The sequence below is a fragment of the Tursiops truncatus genome, chromosome 4 (genome assembly GCF_011762595.2).
Source record: "Tursiops truncatus isolate mTurTru1 chromosome 4, mTurTru1.mat.Y, whole genome shotgun sequence".
NCBI classification, from domain to species: Eukaryota; Metazoa; Chordata; class Mammalia; order Artiodactyla; family Delphinidae; genus Tursiops; species Tursiops truncatus.
The window spans coordinates 6,866,384-6,892,259 of NC_047037.1; the positions used below are offsets into that span (position 1 = coordinate 6,866,384).

Genomic DNA, 25,876 nt, shown 5'->3' on the forward strand with positions numbered 1-25,876 from the left:
CTCTGCGGCATGTGGGATCTTCCCAGACCAGGGATCGAAACCGTGTCTCCTGTATTGGCAGGCTGATTCTTAACCACCACGCAACCAGGGAAGTCCCGGGTTTATTTCTAATTAAATAATTTTCTTGTTGTAATATCTAGTGGGTTCTTTTTTCTCTTGTATTTCAAATTATTTTTTGTACATTAATTATGTAATCCTCCACCTTAGAAGGTTTCTTTATTTTTTTCTTTATATTTGGGCAAACGTAGTACAAGTTGTCATTTTAGTGGACACATGATATTCTCAAGAATATTAAAGGCTTGGGACATCCCTGGTGGTCCAGTGGTTAAGAGTCCACTTTCCAATGCAGGGGATGCGGGTTCAATCCCTGGTCTGGAAAGATCCCACATGCCGCGGGGCAACTAAGCCCACACAACTGGAGTTGAGGCCTGCGCGCGACAACAAAGAGACTGCATGCTGCAACTAAGACCTGACGCAGCCAAAAATAAATTTTAAAAAAAGGACAAAGTCTTAAGACCCTGAAATAGCTTTGCATCGTTTCCTGCCCACTCTTTTAAGTTGCTTTTGAAACATGTATATGTACATATTACATACGTGTGTGTATGTGTGTGTGTGTGTGTGTGTGTGTGTGTGTGTAAAGGTGACATGGAGCTAGGGTGGTGAGGATGGATATAGACATAAGCAGGGCTGAAAGTGAGCAGAAAGAAACAAATAGGTGGAAGTGGATCATGGGGAGAGAATTTAATGGAAATGTTTATGCAAAGGTGGTTGTGGAACGTGGGGAGACTAAATAATGTTACTAAGTTAATATTAATGATAATAACAATTACGTATTGAGCACCTACGCTGTACACTGTGCTCAGTGTTTGACAGACATCGCTCATTTCACATCAACCAGCAAGGTTCCTAGTATTATCTCTATTTCACCGCTGACAAACTTGGGGTCCCAAAGGGCTAGATAACCTAAGAGCACCAACAAACCAGCAGCAAGCTGGGATTCGAGTCCAGCCGGCGTGCTCCCAAGCCTTTGCTACTTCCATTCTGCCGTGTTGACTTTCCGTGGGTCGGATATCCCGCAAGCAGCAGCATCCACATGAAGAGGCCTGGACCTCTGTGTTCGTGTTTGTTGTGATGTAATTAGAGCAAACAAAACAGAACAGAAACAACCACTTCATTACAGGTAAATGGTTCAATAATCTACGTTACATGTTTACACTTACTGTAGAATATAATACGGTGGTTAAAAAGAATGGGGTAGGGGGAATTCCTTGGCGGTCCAGCGGTTAGGGCTCAGCACTCTCACTGCCGAGGACCAAGCTTTGATCCCTGGTCGGGGAACTAAGATCCCACAAGCCATGCAGCATGGAAAAAAAAAAAAAAAATGGAGTAGGTTGATAGGTACTGACTATCAACCTAAAAAATCATCACCCCGTACTAGACCCCATACTAGTAAGTGACGGGAAACGTTTACAGAATAATGTTATGATTATGCTGCCATGTTTTTTTTTTAAGATACAGAAAACAAGACTGAATGGAGTCTACAAGTGTATTCCTGTATAAAAATTCATCAAGCTGTGCATTTAGAATTTCTGCAACTGACTGTAAGCAAATTAGATCTGAATTGCAAATTAGACCGTGTCTATGTTTTCATGCACATACATATGAAAATACATAGAAACCGGTCTGGAACAAGTTACACCCAATTTTTGGCAGTGGTAACTTTGGGGAAAGGAAGATCTCTTCTTTTCCACTACATACTTCTGTATTGTTTGAATATTTTAAAAAGGTGTCATTGGGTGTCTAATAAATACATAGAAGTACGTGTTTTTGTCAATAAAAGAAATAACATAAAATAATTAATCAATTCGTAGACAAAATTAACAGACAGCAAATACACTTTGGAAGAAAAGAAGCTACTGAGAATCCGTGTAGAGATAGACCCAACTGCTCCCTTGCAAAGTATTTCAGGAATATGTTTTCTCTATTTTTGCCTCTCTGGAAAGAAGTTGACCCTAAGTCACTTTTGTAAGGAGGTTTTCCTACAACCCTAATCACTAGCGGGCCTGAGGGCTGCATGTGGAGATATGAACACTCAGCCACCCTAAGAGAGATACCTGACCCCGCCCGGGAGCTGGAGCTGACAGGAGACTCAGGACTTGCTTGAAAGAACTGCCTCAGTAACCTTCCCACACTGACGTGGCATGGGTGTGATGCAGCTGCTGGGAGTGATCAGGCAGTATACCTGCATGAGTGGTGTGAAGGAATTATGGAATAAGGAATTCATTCTGTGGGACTTCCCTGGAGGTCCAGTGGTTAAGACTGTGCCCTTCCAATACAGGAGGTGTGGGTTTGATCCCTGGTTGGGGAACTAAGATGCCACATGCCGTTCACCACGGCAAAAAAAAAAAAAGAATTCATTGTTGAAATCTGACCTCACACAATTTGTGGAAGGAGCCGGGCAACTGAACATCTGGGAAAGGAAGCTGGAAGGACCAGAGGAGTCCGTAGCCAGTCTGAGAAGCCAAGGCTATCCAGCCACTGAAGTAGGACCACAGAAGGCATGCTGATGGAGGAATCTGGAGGGCGTATTTGCTTTGGGGGTCCACTTGCTGGTGGATCTGGGGCTGCTGTGGGCAACGTAGAGGGAGTGAGGACAAGCTGGACCTGCTAGGCACCTCTGCATCTGGGGTCATCTCATTGAACCATGGCAGCGTTCAGATGTACTGCCCCCAAATTCCTTTCTTGCAAGTCTAACCTGGAACCACACAGGGAAAAGGATTCTGGAAAACATAGTTTCTAGCCTAACCAAGTTAATGGTGGGAGATGATTCTGGAGGAAAGGTGGTGAGTTCCATTTTGGACATGTTATTTGGGGTTGACTGGAATACGTGCTCGTGGTGATGTCCAGTAAGTAGTCGGGCTTGTCCAATCTTCTTCAATATGCAAACAAGCTGTTCTAAGACTCTAGTTCTAATACAGCCTGGGGTGAGAAAGTGGAAGGCCGCTGTGGATTAAGAACCTAGGAACTAAAGATATCGACCAGGAATAAAGTTAGCCTCAAGAAATACAGTGCAAAAGCCAAAAAGCCTGTACCTTTCAAGCAGTGACTTGGGGCGGCAGGATGGGAGTGGGGATGGCGAGACTCTCCAGGGCAGGTAGGAAGGGGTGCTGGAAGAGATGGCTTGAGATACCTTACCCCTGAGTGGGAAGACAACTGTACATTAATTGAGAGTCACTCTTTTCTTTTCTTTTCTTTTTCTTTTTGTGGTACACGGGCTCTCACTGTTGTGGCCTCTCCCGTCGCGGAGCACAGGCTCCGGATGCGCAGGCTCAGTGGCCATGGCTCACGGGCCCCACCGCTCCGCAGCATGTGGGATCTTCCCGGACCGGGGCATGAACCCGTGTCCCCTGCATCGGCAGGCGGACTCTCAACCACTGCGCCACCAGGGAAGCCCACTCTTTTCATTTTTTAAGTCTTATTATGCAGGCATAAGGCAGTCTATTCAATGAATGATCCTTATTTCAGACATTTCAAAGACAAGTTTGTTACTTAACACAATTTGTGACCTTATTGCTTCACAGTTCTTCAGAATCATAGAGTGAGTTCTGACTGAGGTTCCAGGTGATGTAGTAAACATTCCAAGCAGAGAGGTCCACCAGCAAGTCAGGGGACCCTCCCACCGGCATCACCACCATCACCACTATCACCCACCCCTCCACTCCTACCACTGCCAACACTAGCCAGGTTGGAGGAACAGAGGCTGGGAAAGGTGGTAAAGAGAGGGCAAAGGATGGTGTCAATCCCAAAGGAACATGGAAGTTAATAGCGCTTTCAGGTAACGTTTCTTCATTTGTATTGGATAACAAATGTAGTCAATGAACAATTATATCTGCAGTTTTCTTTTTCCTCCACTTTCTCAGTCATCAAATGAAACTTTGGCTTCCTGTTAGACTATGTACGTGGAGGAGCGGTATATTCCTCCGACTACCTTATACAAAAAGGGCTTCTGTCTCTCTCTCTCTCTACTTTTATTCTGCTATATTTTTCATGATAGTACTTATCTCTGATATTATGTGTTTCCATGTTTCCTTTATTTTTATTATTATTATTATTATTTTTTGCGGTACGCGGGCCTCTCACTGTAGTGGCCTCTCCTGTTGCGGAGCACAGGCTCCGGATGCGCAGGCTCAGCGGCCATGGCTCAAGGGCCCAGCCGCTCCGTGGCACGTGGGACCCTCCCGGACCGGGGCATGAACCCGTGTCCCTTGCATCGGCAGGTGGACTCTCAACCGCTGCGCCACCAGGGAAGCCCCATGTTTCCTTTATTTACTGTCTGTCTTTCATATCAGAATATAAGTTTCATTACAGAAAATGCCTTTGTTCGCATCTCTATCCCAAGCAAATAAACCAGTACCTGGCAAATTGCAGACATCCAAGTGTTTGTTGAATGAATGAATGAACGAACGAATATATGAAGATGCATTACATTCTAAGAATGGCTCCACGTGAGAGAGAGTTGTATTATGGCTCTATATAGGAAAATAAAATTCTGATATAACTTTATTTTTATCTGATGACTCTAGGTCTAACTATAGAATTGGTATGCCTTATATATTATCCCAACAGTTCTACAAGCCTCAGAAAAACTGTATCCTTTATATGAATATTACCAAATAATAGCAATTTTAAAATATTTGATATACTTTTTGGTCAGAGAGCTGAAAAGCTTTGCCGGTACCCATTATTTCCACTACTTCTCTGTGTGCCTGTCCACCTCCTCGGCTGGGTCGTCTTCATCCTTCTGCCTGCTAGCTGGTCATCCCTTTGGTTTGACCTTGGAGCCCTTGCTGCTTTCTCAACTGAGCGTTTTTCTAGGTCAGCTTCTCAAGTGTCATGGTGCCATTCCTAGCCAGATGAAGGTTGGGCTCCTGGTTGAGTCCTGTCATGGGGCTCTGTCCTGGCTTCATCTGACCTGTCTGGTTCTTTGTATGAGCACATGGGTGGGACTACAGACTCCTCCCCTCATAGCTTCAAGGGCAAGACACCAGCCTTATTCGTAAGCTGCACTGTAGCTGCACAGTAGCTGGCCTGTTGTAGGTATTGAAGAAGTGAATGGTTGCTGACTAAATACTGAAATATCGATGAGTGAGATTGATAGAACTGGGGGATTTGCTTTAAAATACTCCAGTAAAAATGAGTAAAATGAAATAACGTGGCTGAGGACACAGTGGAAACGAGGGTGAAAAAATGTTGGTAATGGTTGAAGCTGGTGATGGGTACGTGGAGCCTCATTATATGTTTCCATTTTTGTGTGATTTAAAAATTTTCCATTAAAAAAAGAAACAAGTTTCTTTTAGATTCTTATGGTGGTTTTCTGCTGCTAAATCCAAATATTTGTACATTTTATAGACAACATTAATAAAATATATTGTTTTAATTAAGATAACTGAGTAAAGAAAAAGTTAAAAATAGAAAAACAAAACAAAAAAAGAAACCAAAATTGGCTGGTGAGGCAAAACCAGGAAAGCTTGCTACTAGGCTAATAGTTCAATGAGCATTTATGGAGTGGAAATTTGTAAATGAAATTTTACTGTAGGGATGAGTAGCTGTATCCAATAGAGTTGTGCACATCAGGGAATTAAATACACGTAAGGAAAGGAGCAGACTAAATATACCCATATCAAATACAATTCATATATTAGTTGAGTTGAAGTTAGCTGATTTTTTAAAATTAAATTGAAGTATAGTTGATTTACAATGTTGTGTTAATTTCTACTGTACAGCAAAGTGATTCAGCTATACATACATATATTCTTTTTCATATTCTTTTCCATTATGTTTATCACAGGATACTGAATATAGTTCCCTGTGCTGTACAGTAGGACCCTGTTGTTTATCCATCCTATATATATAATACTAGTTTGCATCTGGAAGTTAGCTGGTTTTAAGATATCACATTTCATAAACATTTAAAGTCACTAACTTTGAGTTTTCAGGTTTTAAAATATTTTGTAACCAAAGCATTTTTTTTTCAGGTCTCTCATACCTCCACAGGCCCTTTCAAAGATCTCCTGCCCTAGGAATTGCCCATAAAAATGGATACAAATGGCTTCATGTGCTGAGTATTGTTGTAGATGCTTCAGATAGGAAGGAGTGTAAGAAAGGGTGTCTGCGTTCTGGAAATTTATCATCCAGCTCCTCTTCTTTCCTCAGGCCGTACCTCTTTCCCTTTGCAGTCCTAAAAATTTCTGTCCTTACTATCCATTCTTTTCATCATTCTGCTTGGTTTGGGCATCTCCCATTCATTTTCTTGAGAACTCTTTAATTAGGACAAAAGTGTTTTTAAAAAATTATTCTATTTCTTTATATAATATTATTATATAAATTAATATTATATAAATAAAATTATTTTATTATTAGGACAAAATCGAATACAAAAATAATTATGCTTTATATTTGAAATCACATTCCTAGATCTCAAGCATATACCTTCACTTGCCTAGATAAAATATTGTGCTGATTTATCTGAGTGTTTGTTCTTAGAGGTCTAGCTGACTTTCTGGAGATTTTGCTGAATTTCATTTGGGCCTACACAGGCCAATCACCAATTCCTTAAGTACTTACTATGTGTTTTGGGGGGGAATCACAGAAAGAGGAATAAGAATATTCTAGGCCAATATGAAATCTCAAGGATCCAAAACAAATTGCAAAGATAGGGGCCTGCTTGAAGAGATATTCAGTGCATCAATCCAGGCATGTAAATATCTTTTATCCTGTTTGCAGAGTGTTTTGGAAATCAAGGCAATTGTACACAAGAAAACTGACATATGATTCAGATGAGGGAGTCCCACTTACCTGGAGAAGAAAGCATTTTAAAAGGAAAAAGAAGAGACCATCACGAAGTGCAGGTCTACAATGAGATGATCACGTTTCCCTGTTCCATATGCAAGCATGAAATTGACCTACCTGGAATATTCCTCCATAAAAAGCAGCATGTAGCTCTGGCTACATTGGGCTTTCAGTGGATGGGTGGGGAGCAACCAGGGCTCTCAGCGATTGCTGATCAGAGGCAGTCCGTCATTGCTAAACTATTGTCATCGTTTGCATTTACTGAAAAAATCTTACAGGGCATTAATAATGCTTTTGAGCTCCTTCGCAAGAAACAAATACCAGCACACTATAAGATTATTGATAACATTCCCAAGAGTTCAATATATCCTCAAAAAATCTGTCACCTATTAATTAAAGGAGCAGCCATTTGCGAAGACAGGAATTCTACGTGGAGAGTTGACATGAATGATAAATTCACTGTCGTGAATAATTTTGGCAACAAACCCAATGTGTGTTTTTTTGGTTTGTTTGATGGACATCACGGTGCCTCGGCAGCAGACTTGACATCAGTGGAACTCCCAGTTTTACTTCTCCACCAACTTTCCAGACTTGATCCTTCCTACCAAATGACCCCTGAAGAGCAAACAGTAATCAATTCTTTTCACACAGTGTTTAGAGAAGACTACAGAGCTATAGAAGACACCTTCTCCTCCATAAAGAAAAAGACGAAAGCATTGAAAAGTGAGTATGAGAACATACACAAAGCCTTTGCAAAAGCATTTTGGAGAATGGACAGGCTTTTACGTCTCGGAAGGAAAGAAGTGTCCAGGGCTCGATGGAGCGGCTGTTCTGCAGTTACTTGCATATTGGAAGGCAACATTGAAAGTCCCAAAGCTAAGAAGTCTTCGAGAAGATTCAATGACCTTGATGCTTCTTTGGTCCCTTTCCAGGAGACGCCGAAAATAATTTCTGGAGTGCTACATATTGCAAACACTGGTATGTATATTGAATGGTACCAGGTTACACCTTAACATGTTTTATTCCTGGCAGCAAAACCTCTCTTGCTTCCAGAATTACCTAGTGACCTATTATTTAATGACTTACTAGTGCCTAGATATTTCACTGACCAATTTAAGAAACGACCAATAACCACAGTTTAAATGTAGATTTGCAGGCACAAAATGAATTGTAATTATGTCTCAAGGAGGCACGTACATGAAATAATGTGACCAAAACATGACGTTTTCTAAATGGGGTAGCAACACAGCTATTGATAAAGGCAAAGCAAATCTATTACATTTGCTCAGATCGGAATGAAACCAAAACATTCCCCACACTTCCCTTTTTCGGGAGAATGGAAAGTTCTTTGAGTGTTGTTAGTATAGCTGCTAAACTGGTCAGTTTTTCTGGTAACTAACATATTTGCAACAGGTCACTCTTGTGCTCACTGGCCAAGTTGCATCGATTTCATCTTAGGAAAAACAATCGTCCGTGATTCAGTTTTATAGGCGTGTATTTCCTTCTCCAAAAATTTTGGCTGGATTCTTTTAATTTTATTTCAAGAAGCAATTCTTTTGACTTGCTGTGCTAAAGTTCTAGCTAAGGAGCTTGCCAAACTCGAAAGCCCAGAGGTAAAACAGTTTTAGCCAAGTTAACCCGAGTTCCATGCTCATTTCCATGAGATGCTTAACTAGGGTTCCACCACCCCTTTCCTCGGTAGAATTATTATTAATGACAGTGTCCACTTGCTGAATATTGCGCACAGAGTAATTTCTCATGTAGTCTTCCAAGAACTCTGATATCTAAAGATATCTAAGTATTGTTTTTAAAAAAATATATTCGACATGTAACATTGTGTAAGTTTAAGAAGCAAAACATGTTAATTTGATACATTTTTATATTGTAACATGATTGCCATTGTAGCGATAATTACCACTTCTATCACATTACATAATCATCATTTCTTTATAGTGGTTGAAAAAATTAAGTTCTAGTCTCTTAGCAAGTTTGATGATTAAAATATATACGTTCTCTCTGTTCCCAATATTGTGCATTAGACCTCTAAGACGTATTTACTGCTCATTGCAAGTTTGGACCCTTAAACCGCATCTGTTCTCCTTCCCAACCCCTGCCGCCATTTCTAAGTGGTGTTGACCCAGTTGTCCAGATGAGAAAGTAGAAGCTCGGAGAGGTGAAATTATTTGTTCAAGGTGTCAGAGGTGATAGAAATTGGAGCTGGAAATCAAACTGCCTCTGAAGGAGATTGCTTCCAGAGTCTGAGGAGTCTGGGCCTCAGGGAGTGGGACTTTGGCCCACACCGGGGCCAGATATATTCACCAAGACCATTACAATGTCAAGGTCCCTGGAAGCTGGCCTGTTTCTGATCTAACTCTGGTTGTGAGCCCAAAATGAGAACACCAGATTAAGCAATACCACGGAGCCAAGTGCAATGCCAATTTCCTTGGAGCATTTGCCATTTCTCAGGCCCTACCCTGAGGTTCCAAAGTGCTTCAGAGCAGGCCTACTTCATGGATGGAGAGTTTTCAGATTTCAAACTAATCTGGGAACTGACCCATATCCTTGGAATTTGGACCTCTATTAGAAAATATCATTTGATATCATGGTTCCTGGGAAATGAAAGGAAAATATACGAGATACTCAATAAGTAGATACTATCATCAAATGTTCAGTTTACTATGATTCATTACTTCCAAGCCCACTGTTGTTTGGCAGGTTCTAATTTCCAGGTCAAACATTTTTTTGGATCTAATTTACAGGCTTACATACATAACTGTGTTAAAATATTTTCATTTGGGCATCCTTCATTCTAATAGAAACAAATAAGTAGGGGGAAAAAATCCAACTTGTGAAAGGGAGGTCATGATTTATGATACGAAAGTGCTCCTAAAAGAAAGTAATTTAAATGAGTTACAAAAAATAAATGTTCACACAAATTTATCAAGGGCATGTTTTGTATTTTATAAAACAAGACCTATAAAGATAGCAAGGGGATTCATTTTTCTTGTTTGAAATTTGTCAAATACCAGTATCATCACAACTCTGGAATTAAAACCAAGAAAAAAACTCCACCTCACTTTATAAGGAAACATGAGTGTGGTGATACAGTCATTGAATAAGTGTTGAATTTGTGCATGTGGAAAAAGATCCTTCCAAACAGACATTCCTGACTTTTTTTCTTAGCACTTCTCATTTATATTGCATTTTATCACTTCTCCTGGTGCTCTCTTATTTTTCTTCAGTTAATCCTCACAGGATTAAAACTCAAACATATTGATACAGCATACATAATTACACTTTTTTCACAACATCAAATAAACCACAAATTTTTACATTTCTAATTAACCACACTAGTTCCTTATAAACATATGGGATTCTTATTTGATCCCCTAAATCCTTTTCCCCAGTGATTTTATATTTAATAGCTTTATTGAGATACAACTCACAAAGAACACAGTTCATCCAAGTAAAGTCTACGGCTCAGTGATTTTTACTATATTCACTGATACAGCCTTTTCTCTCCATCTTTTTATCTTTGAATCAAGTGTCTTGTTAGAGAACATATAGGTGGATCTTGTTTGTATTCATTTACTGTGGTTGTTGTTACAAATTTACCATAGATTTCGTGGCTCACACAACAGAAATTTATTCTCTTACAGTTCAAGAAGTTCTAAACCAGCATAACTGGCCCAATGTCTTCATGGCAGTGCTCCCTCCAGAGGATGTGGGAAAGAATTTGTTCCTTGCTCCTTCCACCTTCTGCTTGGCTGCCAGTATTCCTTGGGTTGTGGCCACATCACTCTGATCTCAAATGTGCTTCCATGTGCACATTTCCTTCTTCTGTGTCTGTAGCCAAATCTCCCTCTTGTGGTTGAATTTAGAACCCACCCAGACAATCCAGTGTTAAGCATCTCAGGATCATTAATCACATCTTCAAAGTCTTTGCCATATAAGGTAACATTTACAGGCTCCAGAGATTAGGTTCTGATATCTTTGGGGATTTTATTCAGCCAGCCACCATGTTTGTTTGTTCGTTTTTCCATTCTGCCAAACTTTGCCTTTTGATTCAAGTATTTAATTCATTTACATTTAAGGTAATTAATTATAGGGTAGGATATATGTCTGACATGTTTCTGTTTGTTTTCTCTCTCTCTCTCTCTCTCTCTCTCTCTCTATATATATATATATATATATACATCTTTTGTTTTTCTATTCCTCCGATACTGCTTTCTTTTTTTTCCCTCAACTAAGATTAGTCATCCTTTTTTTAAAATTTAATTTTATTTATTTTTTTATACAGCAGGTTCATATTAGTCATCCATTTTATACACATCAGTGTATACATGTCAATCCCAAGCTCCCAATTCATCACACCAACTCCCCCACCCCCCACCACTTTCCCCCCTTGGTGTCCATATGTTTGTTCTCTACATCTGTGTCTCAATTTGTGTCCTGCAAACCAGTTCATCTGTACCATTTTTCTAGGTTCCACATAACGCGTTAATATACGATATTTGTTTTTCTCTTTCTGACTTACTTCACTCTGTATGACAGTCTCTAGATCCATCCACGTCTCAACAAATGACTCAATTTCGTTCCTTTTTACAGCTGAGTAATATTCCATTGTATATATGTATCACATCTTCTTTATCCATTCATCTGTCGATGGGCATTTAGGTTAGTTCCATGACCTGGCTATTGTAAATAGTGCTGCAATGAACACTAGGGTGCATGTGTCTTTTTCAATTATCATTTCTCTTTTTGAATTAGGGTTTCTCTTTTTGAATTATGGTTTTCTCTGGGTATATGCCCAGTAGTGAGATTGCTGGATCATATGGTAATTCTATTTTTAGTTTTTTAAGGAACCTCCATACTGTTCTTCATAGTGGCTATATCAATTTACATTCCCACCAACAGTGCAAGAGGGTTCCCTTTTCTCCACACCCTCTCCAGCATTTGTTGTTTGTAGATTTTCTGATGATGCCCATTCTAACTCGTGTGAGGTGATACCTCATTGTAGTTCTGATTTGCATTTCTCTAATAATTAGTGATGTTGAGCAGCTTTTCATGTGCTTCTTGGCCAGCTGTATGTCTTCTTTGGAGAAATGTCTATTTAGGTCTTCTGCCCATTTTTGGATTGGGTTGTTTGTTTCTTTAATATTGAGCTGCATGAGCTGTTTATATATTTTGGAGATTAATCCTTTGTCCAATGATTTATTGGCAAATATTTTCTCCCATTCTGAGGGTTGTCTTTTCGTCTTCTTTATGGTTTCCTTTCCTGTGCAAAGGCTTTGAGGTTTCATTAGGTCCTATTTGTTTATTTTTGTTTTTATTTCCATTACTCTAGGAGGTGGATCAAAAACGATCTTACTGTGATTTATGACAAAGAGTGTTCTTCCTATGTTTTCCTCTTAGAGTTTTATAGTGTCTGGTCTTACATTTAGGTCTCTAATCCATTTTGAGTTTATTTTTGTGTATGGTGCTAGGGAGTGTTCTAATTTCATTCTCTTACATGTAGCTGTCCAGTTTTCCCAGCACCACTTATTGAAAAGACTGTCTTTTCTCCATTGTATATCCTTGCCTCCTTTGTCATAGATTAATTGACCATAGGTGCGTGGGTTTACCTCTGGGCTTTCTATCTTGTTCCATTGATCTATGTTTCTGTTTTTGTGCCAGTACCATATTGTCTTGATTACTGTAGCTTTGTAGTATAGTCTGAAGTCAGTGAGTCTAATTCCTCCAGCTCCGTTTTTTTCCCTCAAGACTGCTTTGGCTATTCGGGGTCTTTTGTGTCTCCATACAGATTTTAAGATTTTTTGTTCTAGTTCCGTAAAAATTGCCATTGGCAGTTTGATAGGGATCACATTGAATCTGTAGATTGCTTTGGATAGTATAATCATTTTCACAATATTGATTCTTCCAATTCAAGAACATGGTATATCTCTCCATCTGTTGGTATCATCTTTAATTGCTTTCATCAGTGTCTTGTAGTTTTCTGCATACAGGTCTTTTGTCTCCCTAGGTAGATTTATTCCTCTTGTCTCCCTAGGTAGGTTTATTCTTTTTGTTGCAATGGTAAATGGGAGTGTTTCCTTAATTTCTCTTACAGATTTTTCATCATTAGAGTATAGGAATGCAAGAGATTTCTGTGCATTAACTTTGTATCCTGCAACTTTACCAAATTCATTGATGAGCTCTAGTAGTTTTCTGGTGGCATTTTTAGGATTCTCTATGTATAGTATCATGTAATCTGCAAACAGTGACAGTTTTACTTCTTCTTTTCAAATTTGTATTCCTCTTATTTCTTTTTTTTCTCTGATTGCCATGGCTTGGACTTCCAAAACTATGTTGAATAATAATGGTGAGAGTGGACATCTTTGTCTTGTTCCTGATCTTAGAGGAAATGCTTTCAGTTTTTCACCATTGAGAATGATGTTTGCTGTGGGTTTGTCATATATGGCCTTTATTATGTTGAGGTAGTTTCCCTCTATGCCCACTTTCTTGAGAGTTTTTATCATAAATTGGTGTTGAATTTTGTCAAAAGCTTTTTCTGCATCAATTGCGATGATCATATGGTTTTTCTTCTTCAATTTGTTAATACGGTGTATCACATTGATTGATTTGCGTATATTGAAGAATCCTTGCATCCCTGGGATAAATCTCACTTGATCATGGTGTATGATCCTTTTAATGTGTTGTTGGATTCTGTTTGCTAATAGTTTGTTGAGGATTTTTGCATCTGTATTCATCAGTGATATTGGTCTGTAATTTTCTTTTTTTGTAGTATCTTTGTCTGGTCTTGGTATCAGGGTGATGGTGGCCTCTTAGAATGAGTTTGGGACTGTTCCTTCCTCTTCAAGTTTTTGGAAGAGTTTGAGAAGGATGGCTGTTAGCTCTTGTCTAAATGTTTGATAGAATTCACCTGTGAAGCCATCTGGTCCTGGACTTTTGTTTGTTGGAAGGTTTTTAATCACAGTTTCAATTTCATTATTTGTGATTGGTCTGTTCACGTTTTCTATTCCTTCCTTTCAGTCTTGGGAAGTTATACCTTTCTAAGAATTTGTCCATTTCTTCCAGGTTGTCCATTTTATTGGCATAGAGTTGCTTGTAGTAGTCTCTTAGGATGCTTTGTATTTCTGCGGTGTCTGTTGTAAATTCTCCTTTTTCGTTTCTAATTTTACTGATTTGAGTCCTCTCCCAATTTTTCTTGATGAGTATTAGAGTATTTTGTATTAGATAGTTTCTAGTACATCATTTTAATTCCTGTATTTCTTTTACTATATATATATATATATATATATATATATATATATATATATTTTTTTTTTTTTTTTTTTTTTTTTTTTTTTTCCGGTATGCGGGCCTCTCACTGTTGTGGCCTCTCTGGTTGCAGAGCACAGGCTCCGGACGCACAGGCTCAGCGGCCATGGCTCACGGGCCCAGCCGCTCTGTGGCATGTGGGATCTTCCCGGACCAGGGCACGAACCCATGTCCCCTGCATTGGCAGGCAGACTCTCAACCACTGTGCCACCCGGGAAGCCCCCTGTTACTATATATTTTTAAAATATATATTTTTAGTGGCTATTCTGAGGATTATAATAAAATCTTAACTTAAAAACAATTCGGCTTGCATTAATGCCAACTTAACTTCAAAAGATATATATGGCATCTTTGCTCCAATATAGCTCCATTTCCTGCAGCCTTCTTTATACTTTATGGAATTACATCTTTACACATTACAAGCCTATAAAGTTTTATATTATTGTTTTATGCAGCTTTCTTCTAAATAAGACAGGAAAATAAAAGTGTTAAAAGTAAAATACATTTTTTACTGTTTTATATTTACCTATATACAGTTGACTCCTGAACAACATGAGTTTGAACTGTGTGGGTCCACTTATATGCAGAATATTTTCAATAGTAAACACACTATTACACAATCCATGGTTGATTGAATCTGTGAATGTGGAACTGCAGATATGGAGGGCTGTCTATTGGACTTGAATATCCACAGATCTGTTGTGTGTCCTGAACAGTGCTCCCCAGATACTGAAAGATAATTGTAGTTACCTTTCTTTTTTTGTGTGGGTTTGAGTTACAATCTAGCGTTTTCATTTTTGCCTGAAAGACTCCCTTTAGTATTTCTTGTATGGAAAGTCTACTAATGATGAATTCTCTCAGTCTTTTTTAACTGGGAATGTGTTAATTTCTTCATTTTTAAAAGGATAGTTTTGCTTTTTTTTTTTTGCAGTACGCAGGCCTCTCACTGTTGTGGCATCTTCCGTTGCGGAGCACAGGCTTCAGACGTGCAGGCTCAGCAGCCATGGCTCACAGGCCCAGCCGCTCCAAGGCATGTGGGATCTTCCCGGACCGGGGCACGAACCCGTGTCTCCTTCATCGGCAGGTGGACTCTCAACCACTGCGCCACCAGGGAAGCCCTAGTTTTGCACTTTGAATATGTCATCACATTGCCATCTAGCCTCCATGGTTTCTGATGAGACATAATTTTTGATCTTATTGAGTATCCCTTGGCTGTATGTAATGAGCCACTTTTCTCATTCTACTTTCATTATTCTTTCTTTCTCTTTTGACAGTTTGACTATGATGTGTTTAAGTACTGACCTCTAATTTAAACTCTTTGGAGTCTGTCGAGCTTCTTGTATGTTTTTATTCCAATTTGGGAAGTTTTTGGCTATTAGTTCTTCAAATATTCTTTTTTCCCCACTTCTGTCTTCTCCTTCCATTATGCATATGTTGGTATACTTGGTGGTGTCCCACAAGTCTCTGCGATGCTGTTCACTTTACTTCATTCTTTTTATTTTTCCTATTCTTCAGATTGGATATTCTCAATTTATCAATCAAGTTTGCTGATTCTTCTGCCAGATCAAACCTGATGCTGAGCTCATTCTAGTGAATTTTTCGTTTAAGACATTGTACTTTTCAACTCCAGAATTTCATGCTTCTTTGTTATAATTTCCATCTCTTTATTGATAGTCTCTAGGTTGGTGGATCATTGTTCTCATGCTTTCCTTTCATTTTTAGCCCCATTTTCCTTTAAACGTATTGATAATTTTTTTTTTTTTTTTTTGCGGTACATGGGCATCTCAGTATTGTGGCCTCTCCTGCCGCGGAGCACAGGCTCTGGATGCGCAGGCCCAGCAGCCACGGCTCACGGGCGCAGCTTCTGCACGGCACGCGGGATCCTCCCGGACCGGGGCACGAACCTGCGTCCTCTGCATCTGCAGGCAGACTCCCAACCACTGCGCCACCAGGAAAGCCCTATTGATAAATTTTAAAACATTTTCGTCCAGTTAGTTCTAATGCCTAGACTTCCTCATGGACAGCTTCTATTGACTTACTTTCTTTCCTGTATATGGGCTATGCTTTCATTACTATGTTTCATTACTCTCTCATTACTCTTTTTTTTGTTGAAAACTGGACATTTAAAATAATATAGATGCCCTCCCTCTCCAGGGTTTGTTGTTGCTACTGTTTTTGTGACTTATATGAACTAATTCTGTAGACTCTATATTCTGTCATGTGCAGACAAAAAGCCTCTGCTTGGTTGGTTATCTTAGTGTTCAGCTAATGACTAGATGGAGATTTCTTTAAATACCTACTACTAATATGCATGTCTTCCAGTCTTTGCTGAGGCTCTTTTTTTTTTTTTTTTTCCTGTATGCGGGCCTCTCACTGTTGTGGCCTCTCCCGCTGCGGAGCACAGGCTCCGGACGCGCAGGCTCAGCGGCCATGGCTCACAGGCCCAGCCGCTCTGCAGCATGTGGGATCTTCCCGGACCGGGGCACGAACCCATGACCCCTGCATCGGCAGGCAGACCCTCAACCACTGCGCCACCAGGGAAGCCCGGCTCTGTCTTTTTTGAGGCTTGTCTTGTAAAAAATGGCAGGCAGTTTAAAACTCTGCCTATGCTTTTACTTCCTACTTGGGTTAATCATCAAGATTAGTCATAGGTGAGAAATTAAGGCTTGTTCAGGTCCTGGGCATGTATACAGCCTGCACATGTGCATGCTCTTCTGTTTCCCCAGGAGTATGTTTGAGCTTTTCAAAACCCTCTGTAGGGTCTCAGTCCTCAGCTCTTTCTTATACTTTTTGGGGGGTCAGCCTCTTGTCATCCCCAGATGCTTTCAGTGCCTCAGGCAAGTGTGATTTTAAACAATTGCTGCTGGTTTTTGGCAAACACACTGAGGATGAGTTATTTGCATAGAGTAAGCTCTGAGTCAAGTCAAATGATGACAAGATTTGAGAATGGAGCTTTCTTCAGGGACTTGCAAGACAGTTCACATAATGACAATTCTCTGGGGATAGATAATTTTAGGGAGGTCTAAAGCCATCCTTTCTCCTGCAGAGGCTGCTAGACTGTTGATTGCAGAGCTAGCATCACTATAAAATGTTTGGTTTTCAAGGCTACTGCAGAGCTGAAGAGAAGTGGTTGGAAGTAGGCCAAGTTACAAGGCCATGACCACTTGGTTTTACCTACTTTGTTTCTCTTCAATGTTTCTCAGATTTTTGCAAGCCTTTGGTTAATTTCCAGCATTTCAGAAAAGTTGACTTTAACAATTCTTGTCAGTGTTCTCATTCCTTTTCCTGAGGAGTAGATTTTCAGAGATCCTTACTCTGCAATATCTAATCTTTTCTTCTGCAATATTGAACCTGCTGTTAATCACATCCAGTGTAGTGTTCATTTTAAATTTTGTATTTTTCATCTTCAGAAGTTTGATTTTTAAAATTATCTTCCATGTCTGTATTTAACTTTATAACATTGACGAGTTGTTGCCTACTAATTCCAACATCTGCCTCAGTTCTGGGCTGGTTTCAATTGATTTTTCATTTTATTATGGGCAGTATTTCCCTACTTATTTGCATGCTTGCTGTTTTAGTTTCTTAGGGCTGCCATAACAAATTAGCTGAAACTTGGCAGCTTAAAACAACGAAAATCCATTCTCACAGTTCTGGAGGCTAGTTGACCAAAATCAAGGTGTTTGCAAGGCCATATTTCTTTCCTCCACTGTTCAGCATCAGTTTGAAATAGTCTATTATTCTGGCAGTCTGCGTGGTGGGTGAGAGGCATATATTTATTTTCAGTTCAGTGTTGCAGTGAGGGCGTGGTTCTTTGGGCTCCTAGCTTTGTTGGGGAAAACCACTAGTTTTCCCCACCTTGAACAAGCCCTAGGTTTTGTTTCCTGTTCCATAACCCCGTGAAAAGTCTAAGCTCATTTATTCAGCTCAATAAATGCTCTCAGATAAAAACTGGCTTTTGCTCTTGGCATACTCTGGGATTCAGCCATTATTCTTTTGACAGGAGAATTCTTTACTTTCTTACTAGCTCAACAATGTACATGACTTAAAAGTATATACATTATCCAGGATATTTTCCTATTCTCAGTGGGAGTCAATCCAAGACCCACACTGGCACATTACTGCTCCTTTGTAATATTTGAGTGTTTTAGCGTATCTGCTATTCCAGTATCTTTATGTCTAGATTATACATATTTGTTAATACCTTCTTTTAATGAGGCCCCAGAAACTACCTTTTTTCCTAGTGTCCTTGTTCTCTGTCCTGTGAGCTCACTCTAGATCCAGAGGCCAAGCATGACTTTACCCACTACTTCCCTATTACTCACAATCCTTTATTTGTTCCTCAAGCCCCCTTTCTTCTCTCTTCTTAAGGTTAACAATAACTCCTTTATCTAATCCTCACAACCTGTGAGGTAAGAATAATCTCATTTTAATAGAAGCTTGAGGCTCACCAAAGCCTTATTATATATGGTTATATCATTAGTGAGCCAGAACCCATGTCCTTTAAAGTCTCATTACTTCAAATGAACACCAGCAGCTTCCTGCTTCTAAGGTGTCCCTTCATTCTTATGTGTCTTCACCTTCCTCATTCACAACTGATGCTGTGTTTGCAGATCTTTTAATTTGTTGTGATTTTCCTATCTAGATGTGATTGTCCTTAGTGGTTAAATAAGTTGCTTTTAAAATTACTTCCAGCCCCACCTTTTTCCCCTAAAACCTAATTCAACTCCAGAATCACCTTAAGCAGGTGAAAAAAAAAAAAAAAAAAATATATATATATATATATATACACACACACACATATACATATTCTTAAACAACACTGACCTTTTATAGACTTTTCCTTCCCCATCTCCCTTTTTTGGGGTATGTTGGTTTGTATATATGTGGACTCACATATATACAAACTGGATTCTGAAAATACAATCAACAAATATTTGACAGATAGTTGAGACTAATGTGTGAAGTACTGTTAGGCTCCAGTTGGAAAATGGTGAACTTGAGTTTCATGCTCACACATCTTACAAAACAATCAAAGGAATCTTTTGAACATACAGTGAAAACTAGCTCCACATCAATAAGGCTCTCATGCTAATCACCAGTAGGAAGAGTCAACACATGGCACCCATGCATACAATTTCAGCCTCTTTTGCCAAAATTAGAATCCTGAAAAAAACTGGATATAAGTTGTTTTCCTAACCTCATCTACAGGTGTTTCTACTATGCTTCCATTTTAGGGATACTTCACTAGGGTTTAAATTTCCTTAGTTTGTTTATGCTGCTTTTCAACTGCTCCCTTTTCTTTCTCCAATAACTATTTCCTCATTTCTCAAGTTCCAAGTTCCTGCTCCCTACTCCCTTAAGCCTATAACTCTTTTTAAGGATTTTCTTAGTTTTTTTAAATGGGTCTGAAATGAAACATTCATAGCTTCATCTCAATCTCTTTTGGATAGACTCTCTTCAGCTGCTTTTCCCCTTCATGGAACAAAAAGGAAAATAACCTTTGTCAAGTGTCTACTTATTAAATTACCTTCTTAAACTCGACAAAAAATATTGCAGGTGGTAAATTGTTACTCACAGAAATAAAGTGACTTAATGAAAGTCACACAGACAAAACTGGGATTGAAGTACCAAGTAGCAAGCTCTCAAGACTTTCCTCTTCCCCATGCTGCTGCTTCTAAGGCAAGCCATCTTTTTATCCAGGGCACTCGTGCACCTTAGGGATGTTTCCTTTCCTCACCACCATCTAACATTTCTCTTACTCTTTCCTCCAGTCCTTTCCTAAAACTTCCGTTTAAATGACCTTCATGGCCCCATCTGGAAAAAAAAAAAAAAAAAAAAGATCTTGCCCATTCAGATCTAGAATTCCGTTTGGGATTGATTCTAGAGGTCATTCTGAAGTTGACGGGGACACTCCTCCTTTTCACAAACTAGAGACAACCCAGCAATTGCAGAAGGCAGTTATGTCATTGCCTTCTGCGTAAGGAACACTTTGCCTGACTATACGTGTCATCTATTTTATTTATTATTTATTTTATTGCTGAGTTGGGTCTTTGTTGCTGCGCACAGGCTTTCTCTAGTTGCGGCGAGTGGGGGCTACTCGTGGCAGTGTGCAGGCTTCTTATTGCGGTGGCTTCTCTTGTTGTGGAGCACTGGCTCCAGGCACGCGGGCTTCAGTAGTTGTGGCTCATGGGCTCTAGAGCAGGCTCAGTAGTTGTGGCGCACAGGCTTAGTTGCTCCTCAGCATGTGGGATCTTCCTGGCGCAGGGCTCGAACCCATGTCCCCTACATTGGCAGGCGGATTCTTAACCACTGCGCCACCAGGGAAGCCCCCATACGTGTCATCGTAAAAAGGCTTAAATATCATCTCAAAGCAGTTCATTTTAGTTCCCATTAATGTCCTTAAACATGTTGCCCTTCCAGTAACACTGTTCCTTTTTTTTTTTTTTAATTGGAGTACAGCTGATTTACAATGTTGTTAGTTTTAGGTTCCACTTTTGTTTGATAACGTTTTTCTGAACAGCACCATCTCTCCAACTACTGAAAGCTGGTAACTTTATGTCTAGGAATTTGAATACTTATTTATGCTCAGATTCATTATGTTTTTGTGTAAAGGTCTTCTTCATCACAGTTCACTACTTAGTTATTCTCCTTTCCTCCAGATATTACAGGAACCCTTCTTTAAAGCCAATCTCTCAAACTGTCATGTCTTGCTCCTCTCTCTTCCTTCAGTTCTCCAAGACACATGGATATACAGTGTTATTTTTAAATCTCCCTCCAATTTCCCATCTTCCTTGAAGCTCTTTGTTCATTATTCTATTCTAGCTTTCAGCTTAATGTAGACAACCACTTTCAACAACCCCGATTGCAGCTGGCAGCACATGCAACCCGAGGTCTAGGAAATAGAACTATTAACTCTGCATATCCACTTTTTCGCCATGTCTATTCCACTGATACTCTTCCAGGGCCTCTTATTATCCTCTATTTCCTGAGCTATGCACGAATAGTTGAGAAACACTGGGTACTTCCCCTTCATTTTCTTCTTCCTTCATGCAAATTCACACAGGTTAAGGATGTGAGTTAGTCAGAAGGCACCATTTATCAGGATGAATCAACTGTCCAAGTAATTAAATAACTCAAATCAGATAGCAAGTCAATGGCAGGGCAAAACCTGCAGCCATTACTTACTGTCCTCATTTTCTAGAAAATTTTATTGTGCTGAGCTTAAGGGATGTTCACAATAAAATCAACGAAAATGGCATTTCCTACTCTGTAGCACAGCAATTAAAAAAAAAAGGCAAACAGTAGTACCTAAGATGTTTACCAAGCTCTCTGCAGAGGCAACTAAAATCAAAATACCAACGTATTACCCTTCCACTGTAACTACATAATCATATTAAATGCTTTTCAAATCACACAGAAACAATGCTTTTTCTTTTTGCTGAGTGAGCTTTGGCTTGCTACATGCAAATAAAACATTTAGAAGTCAGTGGATTGACTATTCTGAGCCTGTGTTTCCAGAGCTATGGTCGCACTATTTATATGTGTAAGTACACAAAGAAATTTTCTAATTTAAAAGAGGAACTGAACCATATGTTCTCCTAAGAGAACAATTCAGTCTACCCAGTTGGCATGTTCAATACCAACCCATGCTGCTTTGCTGGTACAATAATAATTTAAAACTCAGCAGAAGTCAAGAATTATTTTACTGACTTCTCTTCTGCAGAGTGTAAACAGAATGACCAGCAAAAAAGTTAACAGAAAATATTAATAACCAAACCACAAATAAAAGAGGTCATTCAGTTTTGAGGACTATCATTTATACAGCTATCAGGTTTCCAAAATATTTTCCACACAGTCATCTTTTGGTCCCATCCAATAACTCACATATTAACAATTGCCATTATGTAAATGAGCCAACAGGCTCACTCTATGCCTGACACTAATGCTTCACCAGCTCAGGCTCTGTCCAACATATTAGGTGTGTGAACCTTACCTTCTGAAACCTAAATCCCTTTACCTAAAACGTTAGGGGATTAGAAATGAAGGCCTGCAACAACAAAATTCTGACTCCAGGTACGGTGCCATGTTTGAAATCAGAATATTCTAACGTAAATTTTGCCTATGATTCCAGCAATATTAACTCTCATAGGTATTATAAATATATAATTATGTTCCTAAAAACTTGGGAAAGTCAATTTTTCCTAACAAACTAAAGGATTCTGAGTCCTTTTCTGTATACCAAAGAAAATTTTGGTAATACAACCATCCTTCAATCCGTTCAGAGCATTATGTTAAGATTTTCTTAAGATTTTAATAAAGCACACATCATAGGTTCATCTGAATCATGAACAAACTACAATCAGATTTTTAATACCTCAGTTTTCAATCAAAGGGTTTAATGTTGGTTAGCTATTATCCATTTAATACATTAATAACACGTTTTTCTTCACGGGGCTGACAATTTCTTTTTAACACACATAACAAACCTAATAAGATGGACATTAACAGTGGCTTTCTAATTTTTTAATCACCCATACCTATAATATATTCAGGTTTTAACTTTGACCAGTTAAAAATTTACCTAACTGCACTCTTAGAAAATAATCAAAGTTTGTATTTTTAATTGAAAAGGCATTTATTAAAACATTTTAAAAATGTCTGCTCTATGGAATGTATGTTGGTTATAAAAAAGTTCAATTCTTGATTCTACAAATATGTAACACTCAGAAGCTGCTTCATAAAAAAATTACTTATTTTTCATTATCTGTAGTTTGTTATTTTAATACTAAATTCAGTATTTTAAACACTAAATTGCTTAAAAATGAGGAATAAATTAGCCCCCCCATTTGAAATCTGAATTACTGTAAATCTTCTAATAATGATATCAATACTACATATATTTAAAAAATATTTTTAAGTGGCCTGGTTTCTATTTATGAAGTTAACAGCATGCTTTGATATAAATGGTTATAAATCTCGAGGATCAATTTTTAAAAATAATCTTTTAGGTAATGTGCAAGCAGTCTTATGCAGAAATGGGAAAGGCTTCTGCCTAACCAAAGAACACACTACACGAAACACAGATGAAAGAAGAAGAGTACTTCAGAATGGAGCAATAATTAGTTCACATGAACCATACGGGCTCCTACAAGGGCAAATAAAAACCACACGAGGACTTGGATTTCATGGAAATCTCAAACTGAAAAAATTCATTATTCCAGCACCTCAAACTATTTCTGTGCCTATAGATGACTTATGTCAATTCCTTATCTTAGCTACTAATGGACTCTGGGAAGTTCTGGATACAAAGGAAGTCACTGCACTGACAATGACAGCTTTTCAAGTATATAAAGAAGCACAGTGTTCTATCACAGGAAACAAATTGTCACCATCCAAAGGGTCTCTGCTTTTCCCAATCGATGAAGAAAACACATCTAAACCAGAAACTAACATCCACATAGTGTTTCAGAGCAAATCTGAAGAAAATGTGTCAACAATAAATTCAAGAGAAAATTTGTCAGATTCAAAATATTCTATTCATAACCTTAAAAATATAGGAACATTTCCACCAAAAATGACTAAGCATGATCCTTGCAGTGAGAAAGAAACTGATGGACCAACCAGTGTAGATGGTGTGCCAAAAGACTCAAGTGAAAAAGAGAAAGGATCATGCACTAAGAGTTTCTATGGAGGTGCTGCTGAGTATATCAGCCGTGAACTTGTAAGTGCTGCTTTGGCGGCTGGCTCCAGAGACAACATTACAGTCATGGTCACACTTTTCAATGGAAGTGAGTATCTCCAGAGAGCAAAAACATGAAGACAATTCTTCAGTGAACCAGATGCTAGGATAACATCAACACCACACAAATCATTTTTAAGAATGTAGTAAAGGAAATATAAAAGCAGACTGTGGGTTATACAGTACCATTTATATATGTTCACTGTTTCATGCCAAAAAAGAGAAAAACCAGTACCTGCTTTTTGTACCACTTTATTCCAACCTGAGCACCTCAATATAAAACTAAACACTGGTGAACTGTTTTCCTTACTAATTTTGAATTACTGTAAATGTACAAGTTCTGCTAGCAGTTCAACATTTAAATAGATTAAATCATCTCTGACACATGGTAGATTTCATATAATGAAAATACCTAAAACAATTAGTGCAATATACTGAACTGATCAAAATAAAATGAACTTTGGAAAACAAGGCTGCAAGATTGTTACTAACATATCCAATACTTATGTTACAAATTACTGGTACATTGTTTATTATGGTTCTAGCCAGGTAGGAACAATTCAAGCCCCTTCCTTTCAAAGGGGGAGAGAAGGAAAAAATTAGCTGTTTTAGTAACTGTACATTTTGTATACTTTTAAGCAACTCTTAAATATTACAGAAAAGTAATAAACATATATGGAGACTACAACGCAGTACCCTATTTACAGTACAGCTGAAGATCGAATTTGAAATAATCAAGTTTGAATGTACATAATTGTTAGTGCATTGACTATTTCTATGTCCAAAGGGCACAAAAGCCCCTCCCTACTCCCAAAAAACAAAAGCTATGTAATGGCCAGCAGTGATTAAACAGAAATCACAGACACCTGGTTTGTTTCATTTTTGTTGAAGAACTTACATGTTTGAACGGAACACTATTCTTTAAGATGCATTTTATCAGTTTTCATATTCCTAAAATAAGACAGTTACATATGATTTTTTTTTTTTACTCCATTTAAAAAATAACAGGACTAGCTATAATTTAGATGCCACTGATGTTCATTTTTTCCTCCTGAAGATGTGGGAATGTTTCCTTGTGGCTAATTTGTTAAAATGTGGAATGTGTACTTTAAATAAGGATACTAAGTGAAATTACAGGTGGCTTGAATATCGTAGTTAAGCATAAATATCTTTAGAACCTCCTTCCAAAGAAAGAATTTCTTTTGGAAAGCCCAAATGAGTGAGTTCCAAATCTTTTTCACAGAACTGGCTGGTTAACTGTGGGTTCAGAGTCATCTGTTTATATCCCTGGTGAAGAGAAATGAGTCCCGCTAACATTCCAAGGAAATAAGTGTACACACAGCTCTCATCTTCCCCTTTCACTGCTGAAACATTAGTCAGAGGGTCACATGCATGTTATTAAAAATTAAGTTCAAAACACTTAAAATAATTCTGTATTAGAAACTTGACTATCGTAAGTCTCTTCTTTTTGGAAGTCATACTGGGCTGGTTAAATGCTCCAATTCCACTGTTATTAACAATTAGGAAGCAGAAGAACATTCCAGTTAGTTTAAACTGGAGGTTTAGTTACTACAGCACTGACTCCTGGTTGGCTGCGTGGGTTCAGTAAGGTCTACTCCTCTTCCTCTGGCAGAATTTGCTCCTGGATTCTGTGGTTCATTCTTCGGCAACTTTTTAGCTGAGAGATAAATTATCAGAATAAACACAATTAGAATAGCTGTATTTAATTCTTTATATAGATTCACTTAACAATACCAGAAAAGTTGTACTTTAAAGAAAATCTAAGTAAGTTCCTAAAGATAATGGCCAGCCATTATGTTTATAATAAAGAAGCTCAGCTCCAACCCATCAATGTTCTCTGGACTGCCACAAACTTTCTGGAACAAGTCAGGATATAAACGAATACCATCACCCCAGGAGAACTTGTCCTCTACTGTGCAAATTATTACCCCACATCACAACAGACTG

General features: G+C 38.6%; 2 protein-coding genes across 4 annotated transcripts in view; one reads left to right on the top strand and one right to left on the bottom strand.

The window, feature by feature from the left end:
- Positions 1 to 3,369: 3,369 nt before the first annotated feature.
- Positions 3,370 to 24,731, top strand: PP2D1 (protein phosphatase 2C like domain containing 1). Its single transcript, XM_019934430.3, is given in 4 exon segments — positions 3,370 to 3,835; positions 6,784 to 6,891; positions 6,893 to 7,827; positions 23,178 to 24,731. Coding segments are annotated over 4 exon segments (1,875 nt in total). The 5' UTR covers positions 3,370 to 3,812; the 3' UTR covers positions 23,987 to 24,731.
- Positions 24,145 to 25,876, bottom strand: part of RAB5A (RAB5A, member RAS oncogene family) — a 30,855-nt gene continuing 29,123 nt past the window's right edge. For all 3 annotated transcript variants that reach the window (XM_033855273.2, XM_033855274.2, XM_033855271.2), the window contains one exon: positions 24,145 to 25,586. In XM_033855273.2, coding sequence (XP_033711164.1) covers positions 25,471 to 25,586 — 116 coding nt within the window. In that variant the 3' untranslated portion in view covers positions 24,145 to 25,470. The remainder of the gene's footprint in view (positions 25,587 to 25,876) is intronic.